At 49.8% G+C, this 12902-nt stretch overlaps 3 protein-coding genes across 3 annotated transcripts; 2 read left to right on the top strand and 1 right to left on the bottom strand.

Moving 5' to 3' along the window:
- Positions 1-568: 568 nt before the first annotated feature.
- Positions 569-3291, bottom strand: BKA67DRAFT_230562 (uncharacterized protein). Its single transcript, XM_046095626.1, has 4 exons — positions 2888-3291; positions 2746-2803; positions 1889-2595; positions 569-1831 (listed from the first exon to the last, which is right to left on the bottom strand). Exons 1-4 carry the CDS (start codon positions 3041-3043, stop codon positions 860-862), a joined length of 1893 nt encoding a protein of 630 aa, XP_045959507.1. The 5' UTR covers positions 3044-3291; the 3' UTR covers positions 569-859.
- A 3394-nt stretch (positions 3292-6685) lies between these two features.
- Positions 6686-7104, top strand: BKA67DRAFT_657190 (uncharacterized protein; the record flags this gene model as incomplete). The annotated part of the gene is made up of 3 exons (XM_046107073.1): positions 6686-6731; positions 6778-6853; positions 6936-7104. The coding sequence occupies 3 exons, from the start codon at positions 6686-6688 to the stop codon at positions 7102-7104; spliced, it is 291 nt and encodes a 96-aa protein (XP_045959506.1).
- Positions 7105-9325: 2221 nt separating this feature from the next.
- BKA67DRAFT_534170 (uncharacterized protein) lies at positions 9326-10875 on the top strand (the record flags this gene model as incomplete). Its single annotated transcript, XM_046099821.1, has 2 exons — positions 9326-9437; positions 9608-10875. 2 exons carry the CDS (start codon positions 9326-9328, stop codon positions 10873-10875), a joined length of 1380 nt encoding a protein of 459 aa, XP_045959505.1.
- Positions 10876-12902: the final 2027 nt, after the last annotated feature.

Raw genomic sequence — 12902 nt, 5'->3', positions numbered from 1 at the left:
CTGGTGGCGCTATCTTACACTCCATTGACACCCCAAGGATGGGGCTTCGAGCCAATTTCTGGCAATGCCTTTCTGCCCATGTAGATAATTGTGCACATGATAAAACACGAATAAAAGGAATGTAATTGACAGGAGAGTGAAACAAACACACAACAATGAGAGCGGGAAACATTGCGGGAAAAGAAGAAGAAAACCACTTTAGACACGAAACGGGACAGAATATAGACCCTTGCACTCCCTGCGCTATGCACCGCCAGTCCGTTCCACAAAAATCCATTCCATGTACAAGTATTGTCCTACTACCGCCTGAGCCAGTATACCACCATCTCCCACAGATACTGGTAATAGGTCAACATGTCGCGCTTGTTGCCATAAATCTGAAGTCGCTTCAGGTGTAGAAGTGCCTCGGCACAAAGATTCCAATTTCAAATTCCGTGCTTTTGTCTTTCCAGCACCCCTCAAAAGATGAATTTTGATGACGCACAACACCACGCCTGCCCTAACCGCAACCTGGACTCCCCCCTTTACCCTGGTACAAAGCCTGACACTCCCTCGAAATAGTAATCCAGAGAAGTATCGCCAAGGAAACTCTTGGTCTATCGAGTGACAGTCTTCCGAGTATGGTGCAGAAATTAGTGATAAAATGCAAGTCGGAGAGTTGTAGAGCTGCACATCGCTATGGCAAATGTGATGTGCAACTTGTTATACTAGGGCGATTGGCATTGCAGAGTAGACAAGCTTTTTGCTGAAAGCGCCATGACGTGATGTATACCTGTCGAAACAGCCCAAGGAGAAATTCGCAGCCACCAAACAGTACTCAGGTACAGATTAATTGAGAAGTGCAAGTTGACGAAGCCTACTAGGCAGCGGGTGACTTGCTCTGGGGACCACCCTGAGAGCCGTTCTGACGAGCGTCTCCACTAACGGAAAGACCGCCCATACCGGATGAAAGGAACGCGAAGGGGTCGTTCTCAGATTGCGAGCCAAAGAAGTTGTTGTTGTTGGAAGGCCCGGCAGAGGCAGGACCATTGCCAGCAGACTGGAAAGCAGCCTCGGCGGCGCGGCTGTCGAAGGGGCCGGCTGAGTGAGATCCAGGGTTGGGGCCGCCAAGGTGGGTGTTGAGGGTAGACGGATAAGGGGCAGCACCACCGCCGATACCAGATGGTAGAGCGTAGGTGCTAGGAGGGCCACCGAAGTGCTGGCCATAGCCACCACCAGCTCCACCGAAGGGAGCACCAGCAGAGGCGTATGGGCCGGGTCCAGGAGTGCCAGCTACAGAGTGGTTGTTCATGCCGTAGTTAGATCCGTTGTCCATGGGGGATGGGTAGCCTGAATCTGCAACGACGGCAGCGCCAGCTCGACTCGCGCCACATCTAAGGCAGCATACATTCTTGGCGAAGTTGTGGTAACCGCACACTTCATTGCCACACTTCCAGTCTCCAGCGCGGAAAGGGACCACGCCACTGCCGCCCATACGACCATGGCCGTGGCCCATACCGCCACCGTGGTGATGACCTCCATGGTGAGGAGGAGGCATCATGGGAGGAGCTGCATAGTTACCACCGTAACCACCGCCGTAGTTACCGGCATCGGCCTGAGGACCACCGGCACCAACGGCGGGGAAAGAGCATCGGAAACAAGCAGTACGTCGTTGGAAGTTACTAAAGCCACACGAAGGACAAGTCCAGTCACCTGGTCTCGGCCGGTTCTTGCTGGGAGGGAAGGGGGTCAGAATCTCTGCGGCCCGGTCCAACACTCTGCTTGAAGAAGGCGAAACCTCGATGGCCTTTTCGTTGAGGGCACGTCCGTTCATGCAGAGGCTCTCGGCAGCCTATACGTCATGTTAGTATGAGATGGTATATTACGTATAAATTTAAACACTGCTCACCTCTTCATGGGACGAGAACACAGCGAAGCCGGTCCCGGTTGGTTTGTGTTGCTCTGGAGTTCGGAGAGTCCAGAAAGCGATGGGTCTACCACCGAATTGCGTGAACCAGCTCTCGAGCTCGGATTGGGTCGTGTCATGGGGCAAGCCAGACATGTGCAAAACCTTGCTGCGCTCAGACAGGAAGGCGCGGACATCAGCGCGGGCGTCCATGGGCCGGGTAAGGACATCGGGGTGCTCGTGAGGAGGTTGAGACTTGCGGATGAGCCCTCTAAGCACACGGGCAAGAGTGACAGCTTCCTCCATGGCACGACGAGGCGAGGCCGGAGCCAGAGCCTGCAAATGGAAAGGCAGGTTGTGCTTGATAGGGGCGCTCGACTGCACGGGCTCGACCTCTAGCGCTGCGCAGATATTAGAGAGCATGCTGGGGCCGAATGGTAGCGACTCGGGGTGGTGCTGTTGCCAGCGCTGGTATTCGGTGCGGAGGTCAAATGTTCGCGAGTGCTGTAGATATGGTGGCAGCACGACGGCTTTGTCCCGAGCCTCACGGGGGAGCTGGACACGAAGGTCCCAAGCATCGAGGGTTACGAAGACGAAGTCAAGGTTCTGGTTGGTAAGATGCTCGGTCGCAAAGGCATCGAAGCGGTTAATCGCGTCACGGAAAGTTCCTGCGTTGCGGACATGCTCCCAGGTGAGCGTCGTCAGGCTCGCTGTTGAGTAGAAAGTATCGTTAGCTCAGTCGAGCAAGGGGCAGGACAAGCATGATATAACACGACGGTAGAAGCTTTCGTGCAGTCATGCGAGAAGGCCTTGATTTTATTCCCGTGCTAGAGATTGATGATATACAACGCGCAACTTACTGCAAAGAGGAGTGATGGGTGTGTTGATGGGTTTCACGAGCACACTCTCGCGGTGAAGCTGCAAGTAGCATTGATATGTCAGCACAAGGTTAACCTGCTGGTGTCGTACACGACGAGATGTGCTAGGTGGCAGGAGTCATACCTCATCTAAAGTCTTAGCATCGAGCTCAATCCATCCGAGCTCAATGACTTCTGCCGAGTCCTTGGTCACGTAGACACCGTGCTCGTCGCAGGTGGTAGCAACATGGATGACGATATATCGGTCAAAGTGCGGCGGTTGAGGCGGCACACTAGACATATTGGGCGACCTGTAGATGTACAAGGTATTTGTAGCACAAGTACAGTACTCGAAAGATATGTGCTGCTGGCTGTCGATATACGGACAGCTCAAGATGCGATCGAGTGATATTCAGTACAAGAATATTTCCGTCGTTGGGTGGGATAGCTGCCTGAGCTTCGTGAAGAAAAAAGAAAAGTCGAGGAGTACCAAGTCTTTGCTTTGAGGTATGAGACGGGTTGCTCGGTCCAAGTGAAGTGAACTGAGCTCGATTGTCGGTCGTGAAATTTACCAAGCCAGATTGAAGGAAACTGTCAGGGGTGCCCGGCCAGGTGATTGTTGGCGAGGGAATTGGCAAAGCGGGTTTTGCTTAATCCCTAGAGCTTGTCTTCGGATTTGTTGGCTTTCGTCGAGGCGCGAACTGTGCTGTGCTGTGCTGTGCTGTGCTGTGCGAAGATCCAATAAAGTCCTGTAGAGGCCAGTCCAGTCCAGTCCAGCGAGCGAAAAGTGTTTGAGAATGGCAGCAGATGAAAAGCTGAAATTTCCAGTCCGGTCTGTTGTCAATGTCCAAAACCGAATAATGGACGGCCCTGGCAAAACCCTTTGCTATCGGAGGAGAGCTGTGGTGAAGGGGGAGGGGGAGAAAGGTGGGAAAGTGAGAGTGGGTTTTTCCAGAGAGAATGGATGCTTGGGCTCGGGATCAAAAGAAGGGGATGAGGTGATGTTGTTTCTGGCTGTGCTGGTGTGGAGCGGCAGCCGGAAGATGGAGTAATTGAACGAGGAGGACCTTTCAAACCTCGAGACCTCAGACCTCACACCTCAGACCTCAGTCCTCGCCGGAGCAGGGAATTAAACAGAACAGACTACCCTCAGGTCCGAAATGGGTACTTGTGCTCTAAATTCGGGGCCTTGCTTCGCTGATGGGTTTAAACCTTGACCTCTAAAATGAAATTCCGTACTTGGCTACAACTAGGATTTCGATTTTCAGCCGTGTCACATCCAATGCGTTCCTGTTTGATGCGCCGGTTTTCGCGAGTGCCCAGCAGATTCGGGCTCTGTCCCAAAACCAAAAGTGATGATCATTTTTTCCACGTAAAGCTCGAGCCTCAATACTGCCCGAAACAGAATAGTATGGTGGGCTAGCAGGCAAGCTCGGCTAACATGGATAAGGGCGGCTGCACTCACTAGGATTGCGAGTTAACGGTCTTGCAGAGTGCACTTTTGGCAGCTTCAGCAGGTACATGGGATGGGACAGGTCAGGACAGGATGGGATGGGATGGGTTAGGCACGAAACAACGGGTTTGGAGGGTTCTAGATGGAACGTTGGCGGACACGGGGGAGTTTTACCTCTTTATAACACTTTTCTCATACGATAAACTAAACTTTGTTGCGTGCCTGTTATGCACTGGCTTTTCTTCATTGATGCTTCACCCGTTCCTGGTCCCTGGTCCCTCGATAGGGTATGTGGGATGCACCTGGGCAGGTTTAGCCTCTACAGCGCCCACAACCACTACATATAAACCTTGGGTGCATAAGTTAGTACCCGCGGGGGAGCTTGACGCGAACACTTAACTCGAGGAAAGTTTCCCGTTGCGTGCGTATTCTCTACCCAAATTTAGTCCAAGCACAGGTATTGTATGGCCAGCAAAACCGTGGCTGTGTCTCTCCTGGGCATTTTCCAACATCAAGGGCACTCTTATTGTGTTTCGACCCTGATCAACACTAACCTTGTGTTGTACATAGTCTGACACAGAGCAAAGCAGAGCAGAACCGACAAAGTCTAGAGTAGCTCATTCTGATCAGGGGATCGTTGTTTAAGCCGCACAGCAGCAACCAGGTATTTCCCTCCAGCTCCAGCTCCAGCTCCAGCTCTTCACCCGAAGGCATGCACTGTACCTTGTCGCCATGGGTCGGATCTGAACCGCAGGAGTGACCAATCTCACACCGGCTCAATGCTCGCGGATCAACTCACTCAACCCATTCAACTCGTCGCTTACATAGTTAGCGTCCTCCCTTGGAGACGTTAAACTTGCGGAATCTCCAAGTCCTCATGGCGCGAGGTCGTTATGTTGGATTAGAATGATATCTGCCTGACTTTCAAATGTGTCAACCGCGGGCAGCCCTCTCAACAATAAGCAGCACAGTTCCAGCACTACTTAACAAATTCGACATCAACTCTACTTGTCACCGTCTCAGATATAATCCTAGGCCTCCCCTCCGTTTGGCATTAAGCCTAATGGAACAGGAAAATTCGGCTGTCATTTAGGCACCTGCCCAGCTTGGATGGTTCAAGGTCATCTCGATATACTACGCATAGCGCTTTTTTATTTATTAATTTTCTTTCTTTTGAGGGAGTGGAATGACTATCACTCCAGATGTTTGACCTCGGAAAGGTCAAGGTTCTACAACTCCAATCCATTCATCTTTGGCGCGCATGCTGCAGGCGCCTATTAAGTTTCAGGGAAAACATGCCTTAGCGTGCGCTGAGTGCGGCACAAAACGTGGTTGATCGGAGCCTGAGGCGCAACTCTGAGATGTTTACGAATCATCATCTTCGTAGTTGCAGAGTGCGCTCCTTACTTTAGATGTATACTGCATCCAACAAACTGTCACCTTCGCAACTACGAGCGCAGCCAGGCCTGATCGTGGTTCTAAAGCTCAAGACAAGCCCAACAAATACTTTAATGTGGTTCATTGCAGAATACCTCAACGGCTGGTTCAGGCTATTTGCTTTTTCCAACACCAGGATCGTCATGAAAGCCCGACGGACTCGGACTTTTGCTAATGTTGAAATTCATGGTTCTGCATTTATTGTGCTATTTTAAGCTTCCGGGATACAGGAGATACTATTTGATAGCCTTGTTCACTTCCTTACATAAGTAGCTTCCAGATCCGAGCTGCAACTAAAAGCGAAGCTAATGGGAACTTATCTTCCCAGGCTTCGAGATACTTTCTAACCTTAGACTAGATCATGACAGATGTTCGAAAAGGGACTAAGTTAGGTATTATCATGAAGCAATTTACTTATCCGTGGGAGTTTATACTACAACTATCGAACGACTCCATAGGATATTACCTAGTATATAGTATGCTTGACGCTCTTGTAAGCAATCGTCATTCGAAGCATAATTACCAAGTATAACAATTTAGCTCACACTACGCTCTATAAACCCCTTGTAGAAACGTCAACCACAACCGCCATGCCGACATATCCCAGTCATGAGCAACATACCGGCATGTTCTGATAACGGAAATGCACTGAATTGGCATCAGCCACGGTAGAACGGCACCTCAACGCCGACATAGCTACGACCGTTTAGAAGGAGGCGCGAGTTTGACCCGCCACTGCCGGTTGCCGAAAGCTTGGCACGTGCAGCATCAGCATACGTCATCATGCCATATTAAGCGCTTTCCATGTTGGTCAAGGTGAAGAACGTGAAGTTTGTTTTGAATGGGTAGAACAAAACTTGGCAGCGTTGAACATAGCTACTAAATCACACCACGAACATAAAGCACTGCCACAGCGTTTTTGCCTCTGCCACGACGATTTCACAACCACAAAACCACCAGCTCGGAAGGAAACACTGAGAGAACCATTTCGCAAGGTTCCACCACCAACAACAAACAAAGCAACACATCTAAAACAGCAGCAACACAGACAAAATGGGCGCCGTTTCAGCCGTCTTCATCGTTCTGATCACCATTCTCTGTGCGTTCTCCTGGCATTGTTCACATTCATTCAGCTAACATTCTAGTGCCCCCGGTCGGTGTTTGGGCAGTCGCAGGGTGCGGTGCTGATCTCTTCATCAACATCTGTCTGACACTTCTCGGGTAAGCGATACCTCTCAGATGCCTCCTGTTTTGGGCTCCCCTGTTACCATATAATTATGCTAACACGTCTTGCGTGCTCTAGTTATATCCCTGGGCACATCCACGCATTCTACATCGAATACGTCTACTACGACCGTAGAGAGCAAGCAAGGGAAGGTCGATTCGCCGCCAGAAGAGCTGCCGGTGTCTACAGCGATCGTGTACAGACAGGTGGACATGGCTATGGCACAATGGCGCCGCCTACTTCTTAGAGAATGGCTAGATTTCAGTGAAGAAAGACGGGCGAGCGACACGTAGCAATCTTAGTATTTCCCTCACTACCGATGCTGTCCTTGGATGGCATCTGCGTGGAACCACTAGTTCTCCGGGTAGTCACATTGGCGCACAACTCATGTCGAGGCCTGCACGGAATGAGTGTTGTGTGGCGGTTAGCGTATTTGGTTTGCTTTGTGCGGACGGGTTTGTCAGGTATGTTGTGATGTAATACATCTATCGAGAGACTCCATTGCAGTGGTTCAAGCCTCGGCCCGGGGCCGTATTCTTATACCAGTGGATCTCCATATAACAGACAACACACCAGGCATACATAGTAATGAGACGTAATAATTGGACGGATTAGCCTCTTGAAACCTCAGCAACGCCTGCGTCCCTGCTGAATGATTATCTATAAGATAAAGCAAGTAAAACAAATGGACGGAATGCCTCGGTCTCATAATTCTGTTTTTGTAAACACTTTGTAGTGATCGTTACTCATTTTCTATATTACTATGATTTGTCTTACAGCTTCACATCCCTTCTTACCAGTGGGCCCTTCACGAAACTGACCGAGGGTGTCTGGTATCTACAATGGGCTGGATACAGGCATGGAAGATACTTTCGCTTGACCGTAAGCCATCCAAAGCATCTTGTCTTACTTCAAAAGGCTCAGGCATTGACAAAAAGCATTATTGGACAGCTGCCACAGCTCGCAGTGGATAAGCAGATACGTATACAATCAGTCGAGCAGAGTCATCGAGCCGAACCAGACGTGCGTGTACACGTAGCATATTCTCGGAGGCTTTATCAACGTTTGTAGAAGCCGGCCACAACCGACACGTCAAAAATCATGAACCAATCCGGTGCCATGGCATTGGTACCAAGTACATACCTATAATAATGACCGGTCCGCATGGTGGGGCAAACCAACGGCATACCCAGGACCCCAAACTCAACCTTGTGGTATGTAGTGAGGTAGTTCCTTCCCCCCCCCCCCCCCCCAGCTCTCTCCACATTGAATAAGGAACAGAAACGTCGGCTGTTGTACCCAATTGCATGTCACGCTAACGATTCTAAGAAGAATGCCACGCCATAGTTTTGGATTTGCTATCAGTGGCAGTTCGACTTCCAGCTATTGCACCGTGTTGCGATCAACTGTTCAAAATAGCACATGTTTGGTTTCTCTACACAGCACTTCGCTGTTCCGCATCATAAGTACATGCATAACCTAGTGTCCGTGGTGGGAGTGGCAGTTTGGACGGAAAAGGTTCTAAAATGTCCTAGGCTGCATGTGCAGTAGCTGAATTGGATAGGCAGGATGTCCACATATTTCCCCTCTCAGATCCCTGTTGACCACGCCCGAGCTGCCACGCCTTCGTGCAGCCCGCATTGCTTCTGGACTGAACTCCAACGACCACTCATCGCGAGGCTTTGGTTTTCTCTGCAGACGGCCGAGCAAAAGAAACAAATACTTTCCGCTCAGCATCACATCGGGGTCAATCCACCTCTCCGTCCTGGCAATATCTTTCGCATTCACTCATTCCGGTTCCAGGGTTGATTCCATCGCCTATCTGCTTCCGCTTCCCCGTTTCGGTGTCCGCCTGAGGCGATGACAGCAAAGCTGTGGATGGCTGGTTGATTGAGCGAAAACCATTGCCGTTTATCGCCTCTCTCACGTTTCCAGGAACGAACTCGAGGTTCTTCCCCAAGATCGTCCTTGGGGCGTCCAAGACTCCTGTCTGTACCCCACTCCCTCGCACACCCAAATCCACGTTTCTACGTTGCGTGCGTCTTTCTACCATCACAATCCTGTATATACTTCGCACACCCAAAAGACCCTACCTCTTCTACGACCCGCTCCTTGCGCGCGTATCTCTACCCGCAACAGGTCCTAGACTTTGTTTCATTGTCTATGCTGAACTGAAGCCTGGCCCCACTAAGTGCAGCTGCAAGACAATATCGAGCTCTAGTTGAGCATTGGCTCAACTCTGCATATCTCGTCTCGTCTACCCACAAGTGGAATGTGGGAAACCATATATGTCGCTATAAGCTAGAGACGCATATCAGGCGGCACACGTACATCCCTCTATACGGACCCACGACCACCTACATATGCCCGCTGCTTGCTTACAGATTTCCTGCAGCAACCCAATTTGATACTCTTGCCGAACATCATACCTGTTTCTCCCGCTTTACAGTTGTTCATGCATATATGAAATGGCATCTATCCCTCAGCCCCAGCAGAGAGCCGAAGCTACGTTGACACCATCGGCATCAGACACACGTCCGCCATGTCTTCAACCTCATCTAGACTCTATGCCGTCTAATGGTACTACTCATAAACCTCTGCCATCCCCTCGACTGCCTCCTCCTGTTGCCCGAAATCCTAAACGACGTCGGCACTCGCTTCCCTTCTTCATATTCCCCCTCTTGCTCAGCCAAACACTTCTAGCATCTCGCTCGTGCCTTCTACTGCTGAGGGAAAGCCAATACCCGTAGACAACACCTCGACTACGGGCCGAACCACCGCACTGCGCGAGCTCAATCGCTCGCAGCCGTCAGCCCGCCACCGTTATACAAAAAGTAGCGGCGTCCCGAGCACGGCTACGAGTACAACGACTGGTACGCATTCGCAACCAGTAATAGTACGCACGTATTCAGGCCCACCACCCTCTGCAACCGGCAGTCGGCCAGCCAGTCGCAGGGTTCCTCTCTCTGCCGTTTCGATCACGCCGAACGTATCCAATTGGCGGCCAGGTCGCAATGGCATGGTGCTGAGCATGGCACGCCATAAGGGGCAGAAGAAACCCCGGGGGCGGGGCGCTGAAGACGTTAAACTACCACCGCTCGAGGCGTTCAGCTTCAAGAGTATCATGGCGGATATACAACAGGACATCGGAGCAGATCTGGACAGGATTGCTGAAATATGCGCGAGGTCCAAGTACTCGCTGAGCAATCAGTATGAAGTGCATGTTGCACCTCACGGATCAGGGTCCAGTTTTGTGGCTTCTGTTGCATCCTCGTCGAGACATCACGGACCTACACTGCAGGCTATCTCGAGTGACGATGAACACAGTAGTGCAGGGCACAGGAAGCGTCGAAGTGGGCCACGTAGGAAAAGCGCAGCTTATGGCACATTAGAGACCATCATGAGCTCTAGTCGGTCTTCAGAGGAAGAAAAAAGTAAGAAGAAGTCTGCTCAAGAGCTCACTGATGAGGTGAGAGGACGGGTTTCAAGGCATATCAAGGGTGATGGTGGAGCTTCTCCAAGCAGTACAGGTAACTCGAAAGAACAACAGAAGAAGCTCGCCCGGAAGAAGTCAGCTTCATTCGCAACAGCATTGCTGGACAGTAGTCGACAACAGGCCATGCCTCGGACATCGGGCACTGCACTGGTTAGTGAACCTGCCAAGCCCAAGACATCAAGAAGTCATCTCGAAATCAGAACAACCCACGAGGATCCAGCGGTTACTAATTACACGCATGAACCACCGAGTGAGCCCTCGAGACCTACTATATCAGATTCAATTGCCAATGCGGCTATCTTCAGCCCAGATGAGCCAAGAAGTTCTTCGAATCTTCTGTCGGGGCTCGGCAACTGGATACCATGGCGAGGAGGTAACACCATGACGGAAATTGCCTGCTCGGATTTGAAAGGCAGTAGACCGAAAAGCTATGCTGAAGGGAGTCTAAGAGACCTACTCAAAGGTACTGACAACAGTTCAGGAGTATCTGTAGACGTGAAGGGGAAAGGTATTGGACGTTGAGAGTGGCAAGCGTAATGTTTCGGTATGCCAAATCAGGCATTCACCAAGTTGCTCGCTACAACTAGATGGCCTTGCCTTTATACTGCTGTCTTCTTCGAAGTCGCACGTTCTGGCATTCGAAGAAATCGCTTGATTGCTAGGCAGGCCTTTGTTGACGACTTAAACTCCATGAAATGGAGCCTCACGAGCTGGGAGGCGATGACAAAGGCTCAATTCAAGTCAAGACTCACGGAAGACTCATAGATAACACAGCCAAACTACCCTCGTCTGTGTTGAGAGGTCCAGAATACTGATCTGCGGAACTCTTTGGGCAAACGACCCAAAGTGATATCAGTTGCCATGTTACTGAGTCCGCACGTACAAGATGATAACCTGAATGAGCCAGGAGAACGTGTCGATGCGTTTGATCTTAGCTAAGTAGACTTGGCCGATAGAATTCCGCTCTCTCATCAGAATTGTGTATGTGCTAGCAGCAAGGACATTGCTTGTGGAGAGAGAGAGAGAGAGAGAGAGAGAGAGAGAGAGAGAGAGAGAGAGAGAGAGAGAGAGAGAGAGAGAGAGAGAGAGAGAGAGAGAGATGACAAAGTAAGCACTCTTGAAAATTGAGTCTGCTTTGGTCGAGTTAGTATGGCATGTGGAGATGCCATGGGGCTTTGGACAACCCAGCTACAGACAGAAGTTCCAAGAAATTGGACAAATTCTAACATCTACTAGCGTGACTATGATATCCCTTCTTATTCCTTATTATACTGCTGGATTTTCACTTTGAGTACTCATTGAAATATAATATATTTCGAGTCATTCTACATATTAGTAGAAGTCTACTATGAACCAATCCTAAGGTAGACAAAATTTTGTTGCCGCCATTTAGACGACACGAGTTTAAAGTGGTGCACAATACTAGAGTGCTAACCTATATGTGTGGGAGATGTTCCATTCGATGTCTTGTTTGTTTACCTAGCAGCAGTTGTGGTCTCTACTCGTCCGTCGTGGGTTGTATAACCCATCTCACAAGCAGTTACTATTATCATAAACTTGCACCCAATACACCAAAATAGATAGGTAAAACTACTTAGATAGTTAAAGGGGACCAATATATCATCTTGATTGGCGTCCCTTTATCAAAGAGTTACGGTGGTGTCTTCTACCCCGTGATTCTGTTGGTATTGCTACGCCTTACCATTCATCACGCCTTGGAGATAATATTTTCCAACGAGCATACAAGTTCCATCGCCATTTCTCTCAACGTCATTGGAGCTTTACAGCTTTTTGAGAGTATGAAAGTTACATCTCCCTTATTGAGTAGCTCGTCGAGCCAGGACCAGAAGGCCTGTTCCAGTAGCTGCTAGTTTACTCCGAAGCATATACGCCTGTATGAGATCGCCCAAGCCGTTGAAGCTACCCCCACAATAGACCCATATCGTCAGCTCCACCTTTTATTATGCGTCCTCTCATTGAAACATGACCTTATAGGGCGACCGCAGATTGAGAGATTCAACTTGATCAAATACTATAAGTTTTCCCACAACAAGGGAATACCACGGAAGCAAGCTGATGTCGTTTGATAAATTCCCCTTGAGCTTCGGGCCCTATAGCCTGCCATCTATCAGCGTATCGGGATAAATATACCGTAGCTACAAACATAGTGCTCATGCTGCTTATTTTGTTACCAAAGAATACGAGCGCAGCATTGTGCGCAGACAATACCTCCTATATAATTCTGAGATGTTTCCAGTAAGACCACATACTCTGCACGCCAAGACCTTGCCAAGCCTATCCGGTCAAGCTTTGATATAAAGGTTTCTGTCATCGAATCATTCTGGCTCAAGTCATCCAAGATCTTTTCAAGGATTTTTCCGGCATCGTACCCATAGTTGATTGTAGACCTTGCCCATACGTTTGACTTGCGCACTCCGCTGAGCCAGGCCATTCTGGTTGATTACGCAGGGCATCAACCCAAATGTATTGGTCCTCAGTGTGAGTAAACTACCGACTGCATATGCTGTGTAGTGCTGATTTAAAGACCT

Source organism: Truncatella angustata (genome assembly GCF_020726525.1).
Source record: "Truncatella angustata strain MPI-SDFR-AT-0073 chromosome Unknown BKA67scaffold_3, whole genome shotgun sequence".
In the NCBI taxonomy this organism is placed as follows: domain Eukaryota; kingdom Fungi; phylum Ascomycota; class Sordariomycetes; order Amphisphaeriales; family Sporocadaceae; genus Truncatella; species Truncatella angustata.
Note: the sequence above shows the minus strand (reverse complement) of the source record. Positions and strands in the feature narration are given on the sequence as shown.

What these genes read in the sequence shown, in the direction of transcription:
- BKA67DRAFT_230562 (XM_046095626.1), bottom strand. Translation starts at nt 3,043, where the DNA reads ATGTCTAGTGTGCCGCCTCAACCGCCGCACTTTGACCGATATATCGTC. An exon ending in ACCCATCACTCCTCTTTGCA is followed by an intron (nt 2,596 to 2,745) that starts GTAAGTTGCGCG and finishes TCTACTCAACAG; the next exon opens with CGAGCCTGACGACGCTCACC. An exon ending in TGTTCTCGTCCCATGAAGAG is followed by an intron (nt 1,832 to 1,888) that starts GTGAGCAGTGTT and finishes CATGACGTATAG; the next exon opens with GCTGCCGAGAGCCTCTGCAT.